At 43.2% G+C, this 16,330-nt stretch overlaps 1 protein-coding gene across 1 annotated transcript in view; it reads right to left on the minus strand.

Moving 5' to 3' along the window:
• Positions 1–11,235: 11,235 nt before the first annotated feature.
• Positions 11,236–16,330, minus strand: part of LOC117831453 (fibroblast growth factor receptor 1-A-like) — a 6,264-nt gene continuing 1,169 nt past the window's right edge. The window contains exons 2-12 of the mRNA XM_034710160.1: positions 16,129–16,313; positions 15,633–15,823; positions 15,249–15,394; positions 15,004–15,125; positions 14,778–14,888; positions 14,492–14,682; positions 14,288–14,410; positions 14,141–14,211; positions 13,910–14,047; positions 13,708–13,813; positions 11,236–11,943 (exon numbers count right to left, since the gene is read on the minus strand). Of these exons, the coding sequence (XP_034566051.1) occupies positions 11,866–11,943; positions 13,708–13,813; positions 13,910–14,047; positions 14,141–14,211; positions 14,288–14,410; positions 14,492–14,682; positions 14,778–14,888; positions 15,004–15,125; positions 15,249–15,394; positions 15,633–15,823; positions 16,129–16,313 (1,462 nt within the window). The 3' untranslated portion in view covers positions 11,236–11,865. The remainder of the gene's footprint in view (positions 11,944–13,707; positions 13,814–13,909; positions 14,048–14,140; positions 14,212–14,287; positions 14,411–14,491; positions 14,683–14,777; positions 14,889–15,003; positions 15,126–15,248; positions 15,395–15,632; positions 15,824–16,128; positions 16,314–16,330) is intronic.

Here is a 16,330-nt window from a genome sequence, read left to right on the forward strand (position 1 = left end):
TTTGGGGAGAACACAAAAAACCTTACCTAATGCAGAGCATGATATTTATTAATCACTTCAATCAGAAAGGCCTCGACAGTGGATGACTGTTCACATACAGAGAACGTCGTGTGTCAATTAACATTAAAGCTGCTGTGAGGAACTTCTGGTGTGTATCGATTCTGGCGCCCCCTTGTGCACAAAGTGATACCTCTTATCTCTTGTCATAAACATGCAAAAGTAGTGTTTTCAACAAAAGCCTCATCCTGTTGTCTTTTAACAGTCAACTTTACCAGGTAATGTGATTAGTTTCCATGAAAACAGTCAAATAAAGGCTGTTCCTGAAGCAAGATGTCCATCATCTGGTCTGACACCGACCCCCTCAGGGCGGTTTCAGGCATTAAAAATGACAGCAGAGAAGGTGCCAGTGTTGCTGCTGATGGTCTTGTTTGCTATTGAAGGTCATAAAGAGGCATCAGTATCATTTTCAGTCTGTTTCTCAGCCAGTTCAAAACTCCTCACAGGGCCTTTAAAGAATAAAGTGACTTAGGGAACTTTAAACCTGACCCTTTCATTCCAGAGTGCAAACTCCAAACTGAACTGACCCTGAGTTAAATTAAACACGTCAGGAGGCGGTCCCTCTCCTCACTCCTCCAGGTCCTCTTTACTGGTTTTTATTGAACTTAACTCGTTTCCAACTTCCAGTTCTGACAACTGTTTGAAACCTGACTATGAACTGTCCTTTAATTCCATAAAGCAAACTCAAAACGTAAATAACTCTGACCTAAACTGAACAAATGTCCGGCGGATAGTAAACCTTTCACCCACCGGTAGAAACTGACTCAAGAATCATGTTTAGATCTTCTTCTTCTGCACGACAGATTCTGTTGCTTCTTGAAGCAGCTGCCATCATGACAGCTTGTTTAAAGGTGACATATCATGCAAAATTGACTTTTTAATGGTTCTTTACCTGAAATCTGTGTCCCTGGCTACAAACCCCCCGAGAATGAAAAGAATCCATTCTGCCCCTGTTCTGATTTCTCCACCTTTCTGTAAATGTGTGCTGAAACCAGCCGTTTCAGACTTCCGTGTTTTTGTTACGTAACAACAATATCCGGTCTGTCACAGAGTCAGAGCTCGGAGCTTGTTCAGCCCATAGACTGTATAAAATACAACTCAACCCCTCCTCCGTTTTTCATTCCCTGCACACATGTGTGCTAACAAGGAGCTTAGGAGGGAGGCATGCTAGTTGTAGGCTGTCTTAATAAACACAAAGGTCGCTTTGACTCCCCACGTCTGCAGATTTGAAGATATAGTGGATGATTTTTACTTGTCATGGATAAGTGCTAGTGCTAATTAGCATAGCCACATAGCTATATGTTCATAGCTGTAGCTGTAGCTGTAGCTGTAGCTGTAGCTGTAGCTGTAGCTGTAGCTGTAGCTGTAGCTGTAGCTGTAGCTGTAGCTGTAGCTGTGTACCAAGACACACGTCGACATACTGACAAATAAAACAACAAGAAACACTAAATCTGTGACCAATCCTTCAGAAAAGGTCCTGCTGCCTTTCTGGCAGAGGTCGGTTTTACTCCCCACGTCTGCAGATTTGAAGATCTAGTGGATGATTTTTATTTATCATGGATAAGTGCTAGAGCTAGTTAGCATAGCCACATAGCTACATGTTGGTAGCTGTGTACCAAGACACACGTCTACATGCTGATAAATAAAACAACAAGAAACACTAAATCTATGACCAATGGTTCAGAAAGGTCCTGCTGTAGGCGCCTCTCCATCAGGATCAGATTCTGGATCAGATTCAGAGGGTTGAAGTAACGCGATCTCTGAGCAGCCGTGTATATTCAGCCAACATGTAAACATTAGATCAACGTGCTGGAGAGCCGAGGCACATCCACTTCCTGAGGGGGCGTGGTCAGAGAGAAAACAGACTGTTCTGATGAGGAATGAAGAAGAGGACTTTTCAGGCAGACCAGAATCTGATTTCAAAGTGTTTTTTTGAGCATAAACTTTAAAGACATGTTTTGGGGACCTCTTAGACCAATATATGTTGATGAAAAAAGCGTGATATGTCCCCTTTAATTACCTGAGTCAGACATCTTATCCTAAAGAATCAAACATGTTGACTTAGGAGAAGAATAAAAAAGGCTTAAGTCTCCCTCTTGAAATAGACCTTTGTCCTAAAGGGCATAAAGAGCAGAATCCTTTAAACTAAGGATGAAGGTGATTTCACCCGAGGAGGCCAGAATCATCAAGAGAGGATTTAGGACAAAAACTCATCTTCATCAAAAAATGACTCAGGCACTTATTTTAATAAGGTGACGATATGTGTTTCTTTTTTCCAGGAGCTGGCATGATATTATACATGGGGCTCTATGGGGATTGACTCACTTTTGGAGGCAGCCTCAAGTGGATGTTTGAGGAACTGCAGTCTGTGATGAGAGAAGGAACTACACACATCTATTTACTTTATGGGAGCTTCTGTTACTGAGATGTGTTTGAATTATTAAATATCTCAAAGAAAAATTATACTCATCTTTTGGAGCTGGATTTTTAAGGCATGAAATGTAGAAATATAAATGTTACGTCCACATTTTCATCATAAATATATACCTTAATAAATTAATATTGAAGATCTTTATGATCAAGTATGAAATAAAAGATTAACGCTGCATGTTCAGAGATTAGGACCTCTCTTTGTTCGGGTCTCTCACTGTTTTATTTGTGTAGTTTGTAAAGGAGCCACCAGGTGGCGTCAGAGCATTAAACTGTCCTCTGAGTGTCTTTACTGCTGAAATGTCTGAAGTTCCTCTCCTTCAGTTTTAAGACATTTCATTCTTCTCCCACCTCTGAGAGAGAAACACATCTTTGAGACAGCTGTAGGGAGAAAAGGACTCTCTGAGAAAACAGAGGAAACATGGAAACACATGATTTAACACCAAATGATACTCTGACTACACCAAGAAGGTAATAAACAGACCTCTTCTTATAACAAACAAAAACAAAGCTCTGTGCCTGCAGGGTCCTAACAGAGTCTTTTACTGCCTCAAAGTGGATCCAGAGTCAGAGGGTCTGTGGAGCAGATGATGAACAGACCACCGGGCTCACAGCTCGGCCTCATTAGAATAATAGTGGGTATAAAACCGTCTTTGTTTCAGGAGCACAACAGCAGGTTTCCATTTACTGAGTCACAGCGACGAGTCTCTCTGCACAGGGCCACAAGAGGGCGGTGAGGACGACCTAACAAAGACCCAACATCAAGACCGGATCAGATCCAGTCCCATCTTCCAGACAGGACTCAGTCTGATCTCATCTTAATCCACCATGAGCAGAGCACTTTGCAGCATTTAGCTAGTTACAGTGGCAAGGACAAACTTCCTTTAACAGGCAGAAACCTCCAGCAGGACCAGACTCATGTTAGACACACATCTGCTGAGACCGTGTTGGAGAGAGGGATAGAGGGAGATGAAGAGAGAGAGAGAGATGATAGTGGGGAGACGGATAGTAGTAGTTGTAGCAGCTGGAGTCTGGACCACGTCCACAGCAGCAGAGATCCAGAGGAACCTACGAGACAAGGGAGCTCAGGGACTCCAGAAAGGTCTAAGAAAAGAGAGAAGAGAGGGAGACCAGAAGAAAGAAAAAGAGGAGAAGAAATGGGGAAGGAAGGACGGGATAAGAAAAGGGCACATGAAGGATGATGAAACATGGAAAGAACAAAGAGAGAAAGAAAGAAAAGAGGGAGGAAAGAAGGAATGACATAGAGAAGAAAAAAGAAAGAAGGAAAAGAAAGAATCAAGGAGATAAAGAAAGAAAGAAAGAATGAAATAAAGAAGAAAGAAAGAAAAGAGGGATGAAAGAGAGAAAGAAAGAGGGACAGCAGGAAAGAAGGAATGACATAACAAAGAAAAAAGAAAGAAGGATGGAAAGAAAGAAAAAGAGGAGAATAAAAGTTGAAGGTATGATGGAAGGAAAGGAGACATAGAGGATGAAGAAAGATGGAAAAAACAAAGAGAGAAATAAAGGCCGAAAGAAGAACGAGATAAGTGAAAACAGAAAGAAAGAAAGAAAGAAAGAAAGAAAGAAAGAAAGAAAGAAAGAAAGAAAGAAAGAAAGAAGGAAAGAAAGAAAGACAGAAAGAAGGAAAGAAAGAAAGAAAGAAAGAAAAAAGGAAAGAAAGAAAGGATGAAGGAAAGAGAGAAAGAAGAAAGAAAGAAGAAGGAAATAAAGAAAAAAAAAGAGGAAGAAAGAAGAAAGAAGAAAGAAGGAAAAAAAAAGAAAGAAAGAAAGAAAGAAAGAAAAAAGAAGAAATAAAGAAAGAATGAAAGAAAGAAAGAAAGAAAGAAAAAAGAAAAAAGAAGGAAAGAAGAATGAAAGAAAGAAAAGAAAGGAGAAAGAAGGAAAGAAAGAAGAAGAAAAAGGAAAGAAGAAAGAAAGAAGAGAAAGAAGAAAAAAAGGAAGAAAGAAAGAAGGAAAGAAAGAAGAAAGAAAAAGAAGAAAGAAAGAAGGAAGAAAGAAAGAAAGAAAGAAGAAAGACAGAAGAAAAAAAAGAAAGAAATAAAGAAAGAAAAAAAGAAAGAAAAGAAAGAAAAGAAAAAAGAAAGGAATGAAGAAAGAAAGAAAGAAAGAAGAAAGAAAGAAAGAAAGAAAGAAAGAAAGGAAGAAAGAAAGGAAGACAGAAAGAAAGAAAGAAAGAAAGAAAGAAAGGAAGAAAGAAAGGATGAATAAAAGACCCTAAAAAGGAATCTCCAGCAGAGATCCAGAGGAACCTACGAGACAAGGGAGCTCAGGGACTCCAGAAAGGTCTATGGTTAGTAACTTTAATGGGACAGGAAGAGTTAAAGTGAGAGACAGGCAGAGAGAGGAGAGAGAGGGAAAGACAGGATCCCAGTGTGTCAGTCTAAGCCTATAGCTTCTATTAAAGGTAAACATCACTATCATCATCTTCATCACTCCTCAGTGTTTGTCCAGGCGTGCCTGGTTTGATGGTGGGGGGTGTAATGTGACACCATGATGGCTCTCACTCGGCCATCTGTCCCAGAGACTAATACCTGACCCATAATGACTCCTCACCTCGGTGTTACGACCCATTAGCTCCCATCAGGCGGGGCGAGGATCGCTCTTTACGCCCCACAGAGGAGTGTTTACCCAGGACCGCTCAGCAGGGAGCTCTGACCGCTCTGAGAGAGTCTGCTGAGGTGTCACTGCTGACGGCAGCTGTTAACAACCTCCAGGAATCAGAGCAACACAAACACACACACACACTCACCACACACACACACACACACACACACTCACACACGCTCACACTCACACACACACACACACACACACTCACCACACACACACACACACACACACACCACACACACACACACACACTCACACAAACACAAACACTGCTGTTACAGAGGGAGAGACCACAGATGAGCAGCTAGGAGCTCAGAAGACAGATAGAAAGAAAGAAGAACAAAGAAAGAAGGAAGGAAAGAATGAAAGGAAGAAGGAAAGAAAGAAAGAAGGAAGGAAAGTAGGAAGGAAGGAATGAAAGACAAAAAGAAAGAAAGAAAGAAAGAAAGAAAGAAAGAAAGAAAGAAAGAAGGAAGGAAAGAAGGTAGGAAGGAATGAAAGAAAGAAAGGAAAGAACGAAAGAATGAAAGGAAGAAGGAAAGAAAGAAAGAAGGAAGGAAAGTAGGAAGGAAGGAATGAAAGAAAGAAAGAAAGAATGAAAGGAAGACGGAAAGAAAGAAAGAAGACAGAAAGAAAGAAAGAAAGAAAGAAAGAAGACAAAAAGAAAGAAAGAAATAAGAAAGAAAGAAGACAAAAGAAGAAAGAAAGAAAAGAAGGATAATGAAAGAAAAGAAAGGAAGACGAAAGAATTAAAGAAAATGCAAGAAAGAAAGAAGGAAGGAAAGAAGAAAGAAAGAAAGAGACAAAAGAAAGAAAGAAAGAAGACATAGAAAAGAAAGAAAGAAGGAAGGAAAGAGGAGATATGAAAGAAAGAAAGGGAAGAACGAAAGAAATGAAAGGAACTGTAAATAAAGAAGAAAGAGACAGAAAAAAAGATAAAGAAAGAAAAGAAAAGAAGAAAGAAAAAGAAAGAAAGAAAGAAAGAAAGAAAGAAAGAAAGAACGAACGAAAGAAAGGCTGAATAACAGACCCCAAAAAAGGAATCTCCAGCAGAGATCCAGAGGAACCTACGAGACAAGGGAGCTCAGGGACTCCAGGTCGGTCTATGGTTAGTAACTTTAATGGGACAGGAAGAGTTAAAGTGAGAGACAGGCAGAGAGAGGAGAGAGAGGAGAAGCTGTCGAATGAAACGCTGAAAGAAAGCAGATCTCAAAGTTTTACTTTGCAGAGAGAAGGATGCACATTTCTTAAGTTCTGCAGAACAACAAAGTTTCAGAGACACATGGTCACAATCTCCCTTCGTCCCTGAGCTCGACTCAAATGTTTGCACACGTTGGAGAGGCTTGCGCAATGGAACCCAGAAACTCCTCTTCCTGGAGTGATGCAGATTTTTAGGGGATCCAGACTCCTCTGAGGGAGAGTCGGATGTTATTACTGCAGGAAACAGAAAGCAGAGGAGCGTGAGGGAGCGTGAGGGAGCTTGAGGGAGCCAGAGGACCTTCAGACGGGCTGGAGTTAGTGTGAAACTGAACACACGGCACATCAGGTCTGTGTTAGAGCGTCAGCAGCTACAGGGAGACGTGTCTCACAAACACATGATGTATGGAGCTCCTGTCATATGTTACACAACGCTTCCTCTGTGAGGGAGGAAACACCGCTGCAGGCTCTGCAGGGAGGACCAGGAGTGTGTGTGTGTGTGTGTGTGTGATAGATGGTGCAGAGGCCCTAACACTCCTCTTCCCGTAATCCATCTGTTTTAGTACACACACACACACACACAGACACACACACACACACACACACACACACACACACACACACACACACACACACATATCGCCGAAGGTCTTCCTGCTGGTCTGCATGTTTTATTTATTCGTCCTTCATCAGGAGAGCGTTAACGGACGACCACACTGAGAGCCGGGTCAGAGCGGGACCCCATGCCCAGTCAAAGCCAGTTTACGATCAGTCATGAATCTGAACCCTACCTCGACCCTCCGTACGAGTCTCAGGACCAATCAGGAATCACCTTCTAGGAGTCGATGTCAACATCTCAGTATTTCCTCTTTAGGCAGTCGTTAGCATTTCACAACCTCCAGCCAGGACTTCCTTTTCTGTGCAGTGCTTACACCGCCATTTCTCAGCTCGTTCCATCCCCCAGAGGAGCTCCTGTTCGTCTGTTAGAGTCTCAGTTTCACTGTAAACAGTTCCACAGAGGCTTCCCTCTGGCTTCCTTAAGTATGAACCTGAAACAGAAACTGATGCTCTTGTGATTAATGGGTCTAAAGTTTGCTAAAATATAATGAAGCACATTTCTGGAGAGTCTCAGTTTCACTGTTAATAGTAAGTCACACAGAGGCTTCACTCTGGCTAACTCTAACGATATGAACCTGACAAAGAAACGGAATCCCTTATAAATAAGTCTTAAGTTCCCTGGACTAACATGGTGTAGATTTCTGGAGTCTCAGTTTCACTGTAAACAGTCCTTTCAACAGAGGCTTCATCCTGGCTGCCTTCAGTGGTATTAACCTGAAAAAGAAACTGATATTCTTGCAATTTTCTTTTGATTAATGAGTCTAAAGTTTGCTCTAAGGACATAATAATGCAGGTGCAAGATGAGTCTCAGTTTCACTGTTAATAGAAAGTCACACAGAGGCTTCATCCTGGCTAACTTTAGCAGTATTAACCTGATACAGAAACTGGTGTTCTTGTGATTAACAGGTCTTAAGTTTGTTCAAATGACATCATGATGCAGATTATTGGAGAGTCTCAGTTTCACTGTTAATAGAAAGTCACACAGAGGCTTCATCCTGGCCAACTTTAGCGGTATTAACCTGAAAAAGAAACTGATGTTCTTTCAATTTTCTTGTGATTAGAGTCTAAAGTTTGCTCTAAGGATATAATAATGCAGGATGCAAGATGAGTCTCAGTTTCACTGTTAATAGAAAGTCACACAGAGGCTTCATCCTGGCTAACTTTAGCAGTATTAACCTGATACAGAAACTGATGTTCTTGTGATTAACGTGTCTTAAGTTTGGTAAAATAACATCATGATGCAGATTCAAGGAGAGTCTCAGTTTCACTGTTAATAGTAAGTCACATGGAGGCTTGATCCTGGCTTCCATCAGCTGTATGATCCTGAAACAGAAACTGATGTTCTTGTGATTAACGTGTCTTAAGTTTGGTAAAATAACATCATGATGCAGTTTCAAGGTGAGTCTCAGTTTCACTGTTAACAGTGAGGTCTACAGTGGCTTCACACTAGCTAACCTTAATGTTATGAACCTGACAAAGAAACAGAATCTCTTGTAAAAAAAAAAAGTCTTAATTTGACTCCAATAACGTGATGTAGAGTTCTGGAGAGTCTCAGTTTCACTGTAAACAGTAAGTCACACAGAGGCTTCCCCCTGGCTAACTTAAGCAGTATGAACCTGAAACAGAAACTGATGTTCTTGTGATTAACGGGTCTTAAGTTTGTTCAAATAACATCATGATGCAGATTATTGGAGAGTCTCAGTTTCACTGTTAATAGAAAGTCACACAGAGGCTTCATCCTGGCCAACTTTAGCGGTATTAACCTGAAAAAGAAACTGATGTTCTTTCAATTTTCTTGTGAGTAATGGGTCTAAAGTTTGCTCTAAGGATATAATAATGCAGGATGCAAGATGAGTCTCAGTTTCACTGTTAATAGAAAGTCACACAGAGGCTTCATCCTGGCTAACTTTAGCAGTATTAACCTGATACAGAAACTGGTGTTCTTGGGATTAATGTGTCTTAAGTTTGTTCAAATAACATCATGATGCAGATTCAAGGAGAGTCTCAGTTTCACTGTAAACAGAAAGTTCCACAGAAGCCTTACTCCGGCTAACTTCAGCGGTATGAACCGACAGAGACTGATGTTCTTGAGATTTTCTTGTAATTGATGGCTCTTAAGTGTGCTAAAATAACATAATGATGCAGATTCAAGGAGAGTCTCAGTTTCACTGTTAATAGAAAGTTACACAGAGGCTTCATCCTGGCCAACTTTAGCGGTATTAACCGGAAACAGAAACTGATGTTCTTGTTATTAAGGTGTCCTAAGTTTGGTAAAATAACATCATGATGCAGTTTCAAGGTGAGTCTCAGTTTCACTGTTAATAGAAAGTCACAGAGGCTTCATCCTGGCCAACTTTAGCGGTATTAACCTGAAAAAGAAACTGATTTTCTTTCAATTTTCTTGTGATTAATGAGTCTAAAGTTTGCTCTAAGGATATAATAATGCAGGATGCAAGATGAGTCTCAGTTTCACTGTTAATAGAAAGTCACACAGAGGCTTCATCCTGGCTAACTTTAGCAGTATTAACCTGATACAGAAACTGGTGTTCTTGGGATTAATGTGTCTTAAGTTTGTTCAAATAACATCATGATGCAGATTCAAGGAGAGTCTCAGTTTCGCTGTAAACAGAAAGTTCCACAGAAGCCTTACTCCGGCGGTATGAACCGACAAAGACTGATGTTCTTGAGATTTTCTTGTAATTGATGGCTCTTAAGTTTGCTAAAATAACATAATGATGCAGATTCAAGGTGAGTCTCAGTTTCACTGTTAATAGTAAGTCACATGGAGGCTTGATCCTGGCTTCCATCAGCTGTATGATCCTGAAACAGAAACTGATGTTCTTGTGATTAACGTGTCCTAAGTTTGGTAAAATAACATCATGATGCAGTTTCAAGGTGAGTCTCAGTTTCACTGTTAACAGTGAGGTCTACAGTGGCTTCACACTAGCTAACCTTAATGTTATGAACCTGACAAAGAAACAGAATCTCTTGTAAAAAAAAAAAGTCTTATTTTGACTCCAATAACGTGATGTAGAGTTCTGGAGAGTCTCAGTTTCACTGTAAACAGTAAGTCACACAGAGGCTTCCCCCTGGCTAACTTAAAGGGGACATATCACGCTTTTTTCATCAACATATATTGGTCTAAGAGGTCCCCAAAACATGTCTTTAAAGTTTATGCTCATAAAAACACTTTGAAATCAGATTCTGGTCTGCCTGAAAAACCCTCTTCTTCATTCCTCATCAGAACACTCTGTTTTCTCTCTGACCACGCCCCCTCCGGAAGTGGGTGTGGCCTCGGCTCTCCAGCACGTTGATCTAATGTTTACATGTTGGCTGAATATACACGGCTGCTCAGAGATCGCGTTACTTCAACCCTCTGAATCTGATCCTGATGGAGAGGCGCCTGCAGCAGGACCTTTCTGAACCATTGGTCACAGATTTAGTGTTTCTTGTTGTTTTATTTGTCAGTATGTAGACGTGTGTCTTGGTACACAGCTACCAACATGTAGCTATGTGGCTATGCTAACTAGCGCTAGCACTTATCCATGATAAATAAAAATCATCCACTAGATCTTCAAATCTGCAGACGTGGGGAGTAAAACCGACCTCTGCCAGAAAGGCAGCGGGACCTTTTATGAAGGATTGGTCACAGATTTAGTGTTTCTTGTTGTTTTATTTGTCAGTATGTCGACGTGTGTCTTGGTACACAGCTACAGCTACAGCTACAGCTATGAACATATAGCTATGTGGCTATGCTAATTAGCGCTAGCACTTTATTCCATGAAAACTAAAAATCATCCACTAGATCTTCAAATCTGCAGACGTGGGGAGTCAAAGCGACCTTTGTGTTTATTAAGACAGCCTACAACTAGCATGCCTCCCTCCTAAGCTCCTTGTTAGCACACATGTGTGCAGGGAATGAAAAACGGAGGAGGGGTTGAGTTGTATTTTATACAGTCTATGGGCTGAACAAGCTCCGAGCTCTGACTTCCTGTTACAGACCGGATATTGTTGTGACGTAACAAAAACACTGAAGTCTGAAACGGCTGGTTTCAGCACACATTTACAGAAAGGTGGAGAAATCAGAACAGGGGCAGAATGGAGTCTTTTCATTCTCGGGGGGTTTGTAGACAGGGACACAGATTTCAGGTAAAGAACCATTAAAAAGTCCATTTTGCATGATATGTCACCTTTAACATGTATGAACCTGAAACAGAAACTGATGTTCTTCTGATTAATGGGTCTTAAGTTTACAGTTAACATCCCGCTGTATTAGGGACACAAACACCTGAGCCGGGGAAGCTTTATAAAAAGATTTAATACTGTTAAATTCAGTTTTTTTTACACATTCATCTGGAAACATTTCTGTACATGTTAGGCTGAAATCAGCTGGAGGAGGATAAGTGCAAAACTTGTTCTGTAACACTGGACGTCAGTCTGAAACATCGGATCTGTAAACAAAGCTGACTGAGACGTAAGGAAGGTGCAAAATATTATTATTATTAAAGACCACTTCTATAAAATCATGATGTATGACGTTATTACAGAAGTCAGGATGTGTTTTAATCAGTTATTTCTTTAGTATAAATTCAGCCTTTTTTTAAATCTTCCATAAAACACAAATATTATTTACAGTATGTACAAAACAACATCTTTATAAACACTGTACACAAACAAACGCAGCTCTCACAGTCTGTCAGCGGGGGAACTCAGTCCATGAACCCCGCCGTGAAGAAGCAGCGAGCGTCGCAGAGAGTGAGCTGCTTCCTGAGGCCTCCGTGAGGATCCAGCTCAGTCCAGCTGTTCTTCACATCAGGCTGACGGACGACAGAGAAGCAGATCATCCCAGCGCCAAAATCTCATCTGGGACCGCCGCCCAGATACAGGATCCAAAGTGATCCGGGAAGAGAGAGAAGAAAAGTCCCAGGAGGTCTATGTGGAGGAATGATCCGAGGAAGAGGACTCCACCTGAGAGTACTGGACCAGGGGGACGGACAGGTCCACGTACTCCTGCAGGGACACAGAGAGCAAAGTCAGCTGATCGCTCTCTAAGTTTCCTTCATTTGCTCGTGCAACTTTTAAATCAAGCAGAGAAGCTTCTGTGTCCTTTCAAAATAAAAGCACCATAAATAACATCTTCTTTAAGGTCATCTCAGCTCTAAAGCTTGAACAAAAATCAAACTACAACCACCCTTAGAATGTGGAACATATCATTAAGTCTCTGGAAAAGAGTTTGCAGAGTTACAGAACTTCCTCTGAGTCACCAGACTAAATCTACCCGGCTCACATTTCTTCTGATTCCTTCAAATCAGACACTTTAATAAAACAAAGTCTCCTCATTTTCCCAACCATCCACCTGGGTCCCCGACTGACTCTCTCCTCACCTCCGACCCCACCCCGAAAACGCTCCATCTCTTTACTACACAGCGCCATCGAATCCCTTAACTCCAACCCGACAACCAAACTGAAGCAGACATGGGAGCAGGAGCTTGGCATGTCTATACCTGATGACCAATGGGAGCAAAGCCTTGCTCTTGTTCACACACCCTCTCTGTGTGCCAGACACGGTCTTTTGCAGTGTAAGGTTATATTCAGAGCACACTACACGAATGCCCGGACGCTGACGACACTTGTAACAGATGCAAGAATTCACCTGCTAATCACTCCCATATGTTCTGGTCCTGCCCGCAACTACAAGGTTTTTGGAGTCAGATTTTTGACACACTGGGAACAGTATTTGATACAGTCCTGCTCCCTGACCCACTCACTGTCCTATTTGGAGTCAAACCTTCTGGAGTGCCCAACCTCTCAGCGGCCAAACGGCACACCTTAGCCTTTAGGACTCTGCTAGCTAGACGCCTCATCCTGTTCAGGTGGAAGCACACGCTCCCTCCTTCCCATAACAGCTGGCTCAGGGAGATCCTGAGTCATATTCAACTTGAGAAGATCCGATTCTCACTTGGGGGATCAAAAAATTCTTTTGACAAGACCTGGAAGTCCTTCATCGAATACTTAGAACAGCTGTTCACCCAGATGAAGATCTCCTTCCCCTTCTCTCCCCCTCTTCCTTCTATCTATCTCTAATGCCTTAAAGTTTATTTAATTCATTTATTTATTTTACCTAATTTGGTCTGTCTGTTTTTTTTGTTTGCCTTATGTAAGTAATGTGAGGTTTGGGTGGGAGGAGCTTGGGGTCATGGTCATGAAAAGACCAGTAAAATTGTTGTAGTGTGTTATATTGAAGTACTGCCATTGGCGCACACACTCTTTGTCACTTCTGTGTAATGTTTATGCAGCATTGAAAAAAGTAGCATCTGTCAAGCACTGTCAATGTTTACATGCACTGTAATTACAAAATCTAGAAAAAGAATTGTGAAAGAACTTCCTCTGAGTCCTGCTTTCAGCCGGGTTCCAAAGCTTTGTAATGGTTTTATATTTACATACCTGGGTGGTACGTGGTTTTTCAGTAATTAAACATCAAAATAACAAAGTATTCTGAAGCTCTAACAGCCAAGAGAGCTATTATGAAACCCTGAGACGCAAAGTTTGAGGCCTAAACTCACAATGAGACGAATAACTGGAGGTCGCTGATCTGAGGATAAATCAGAGGTAAAGGTTTTTACATGTTGAGGAGCGCTGGCTTCAGTTTGTTATGATTTATATTCATGTTCTCCTCCTCTCAGCCTCTCAGCCTCTCAGCCTCTCTGTCGACTCTGAACGTGTTTGAATTGTTGGAAACAGTCGGAGTGGAGAAGTCTTAAAGAGACACTTCACCTGGTTGGCCATGAGAGAAAGCGTCCGGTCTAAATCTTCCACCAGCTGCAGGAAAGTCGGCCTGCGTGACGGGACGGCGTTCCAGCAGTCCCTCATCATCAGGTACCTGAAGAACACGAGGTCAGAGGTCACAGAGGTCACAGAGGTCAGACAGGAGGGAAGACGTGTTCAGGAGGAGGAGCAGCAGATCGGTTGTACTCACAGCTCCTGTGTGCACGCTGAAGGCTTCTCCATTCGATGTCCCTCCTTCAGCAGCTTGAAGAGCTCCTCCACGGGGACGCCGGGGTACGGAGACCCCCCGAGGGTGAAGATCTCCCACAGCAGGACTCCGAAAGACCACCTGCAGGAAACACACATCACAGAATGACTCCTTACAGATGTTACAGCAGGACAGTGGAAACTTCTGGGTTCAGGTCTTGGAGGTTGGACCTACACGTCGCTCTGGTGTGTGTAGACCCGGTCAAACAACGCTTCAGGAGCCATCCACTTCACCGGGAGACGACCCTGCAGGGAACACAAGACGTCAGAAACAGCCCTAAACTCTCTCTGTGCTGGTTCTCAGACAGTTCTCGTGGCTCACATTGGTGGTCTTCTTGTAGTAGTCGATGTGGTGGACGTCTCTCGCGAGGCCGAAGTCTGCGATCTTCATCACGTTGTCTTCGGTCACCAGGACGTTACGGGCGGCCAGGTCTCTGTGGATACACTGCAGGAGGAGACAGACCAGTTACAGACCAGGTTCAGGATCTTAGTTTGTTATGTGACCTTAAAGTGTCCACAGACGAACCTTCTTGGAGGCGAGGTACGCCATCCCTCGGGCCACCTGGTACGCAGCAGAAACCAGCTCTCTGATCTCCAGACCGTCCAGAGACGCCTGCCTGGACCCGCTCCAGTACTCCAACCCCGCAGGTCTCCGAGCTCGCAGGTACTCCCTGAGGTTCCCCTGAGAGGCGTACTCCACCACCACGTAGAGAGGACCTGCAGGGACACAAGAGAGGGGGATGTGAGTGAGTGTGTTTCATTAAGGTACCTCCTCCTCCCCCCTTCAGGATGGACTCTCAGGACCCTCTCACCGTCCTGCGTGCACGCTCCCAGCAGGTTGATGATGTTCTTGTGTTTGCCGATCATCTTCATCATCTCCATCTCAGAGATCAGGTCGGACAGATCCTTCTCTGTGGCGTCGGCTGCAAACAGGAAGTCAAGTTTACTCTCTTATTATACGATACAGATAAAGGAACCACGCTGCTGCCCGTGTGATCCAGGAGCTGGATGCTGATTGGTTCAGAGAGTTTGACTCACCTTTCAGCATCTTCACGGCGACCTTCGTCAGACGTGTCGGCTTGTTTTTATCGATCCCGACGGCCTCAGCCAGAACCACCTGACCGAAGCATCCCTCACCCAGAGGCTTCCCCAGCGTCAGCCTGAGGACACACACACACACACACACACACACACACACATACACACAGAAGACATGTCAGTGGAGGAAGCTTCAGAGAGGCAGGGTAATAGAATCAGGTTGTGGAGCAGGTCGGTGGTCGTACCGGTCTCGGGACAGCTCCCACGCCGGGTCATGAGGGAGCTCGTACTCGGACATCCCGGTCAGGATGGTGGTGGCCGCGCTGGAGAGGCGAGACTGACGCATCAAACACATCCCGGACTGCAGGGAGAACGAGGACTCCACGGACACCTGAGGAAGAGGAGGAGGAGGAGAGAAACCACGAGTAAGGAATGAGATCCTGGAAACAAAGACGGGCCGAGACTCTGGAGTTAAGAGACTTAAGAGATCAGAAGTAGGAAGAAGTACCAAAATAACAGATCTTGGCACCCTTCTGTTGGGTACTGGTCTGACCTTAAAGGGTCTCTCTTCAAACCTGATCTCTTAAGGAGCTGAGAGAGTGTAATGTCCTGGGTGGTGCGTGTGTTACCTGTCTCCTCAGAGGGATGCTCTTGGCCAGCTTCTGCACGGCTAACTGGCTGTTGAAGTCGCTCTTCTTGGGGGCGCAGCAGAGCCTGCAGATGACTCCTATCGCCGCGAGGATGACGATGACGAAGAACCCGAGGCAGTAGATGAAGATCTCCAGGTAGGTCTGAGAGGGCAGCGGGGCGGGAGGCTCGTCTGAGGACGACAAAGTCAGGTCATCACACTGCAAAAACTCAACATCTGACCAAGTGAAAGTGTCTCATTTTTAGTCTAAATGTCTTCTCCCTCTTGATTTAAGATACATTTTCTTAACAAGGAACATTTGAGTGAGATAGAGGGACTTGTTTTAAGACATCTTAAATATCTTGTTCAGTCAAACCATCTTGAAATGATCTTGTTTTGAGTTGTAATTTAGATGAAACAATGTTTATTCAACATTTCAGACATTTTTCAAGCTGAGATCTTATTTGTAGAAGACGGATAATCTTGATTTCACGAACCGTTGATGACGGTGAGCCACGCCGAGTGATGAGACACGCCGATGGAGTTCCCCGCCAGGCAGGTGTACTCTCCTGAGTCCTTCAGAGACACGTTCCTCAGAGTAAACACCTCCATCTCTTTATCCGTGGTGTTCAAACCCACAGTCTGAAAACAAAGAGACACCAGGTTACCGTCTGTGTTTAGGCTGGAGAAGAATCATAA

Source organism: Notolabrus celidotus, chromosome 19, assembly GCF_009762535.1.
Source record: "Notolabrus celidotus isolate fNotCel1 chromosome 19, fNotCel1.pri, whole genome shotgun sequence".
NCBI lineage: Eukaryota > Metazoa > Chordata > Actinopteri > Labriformes > Labridae > Notolabrus > Notolabrus celidotus.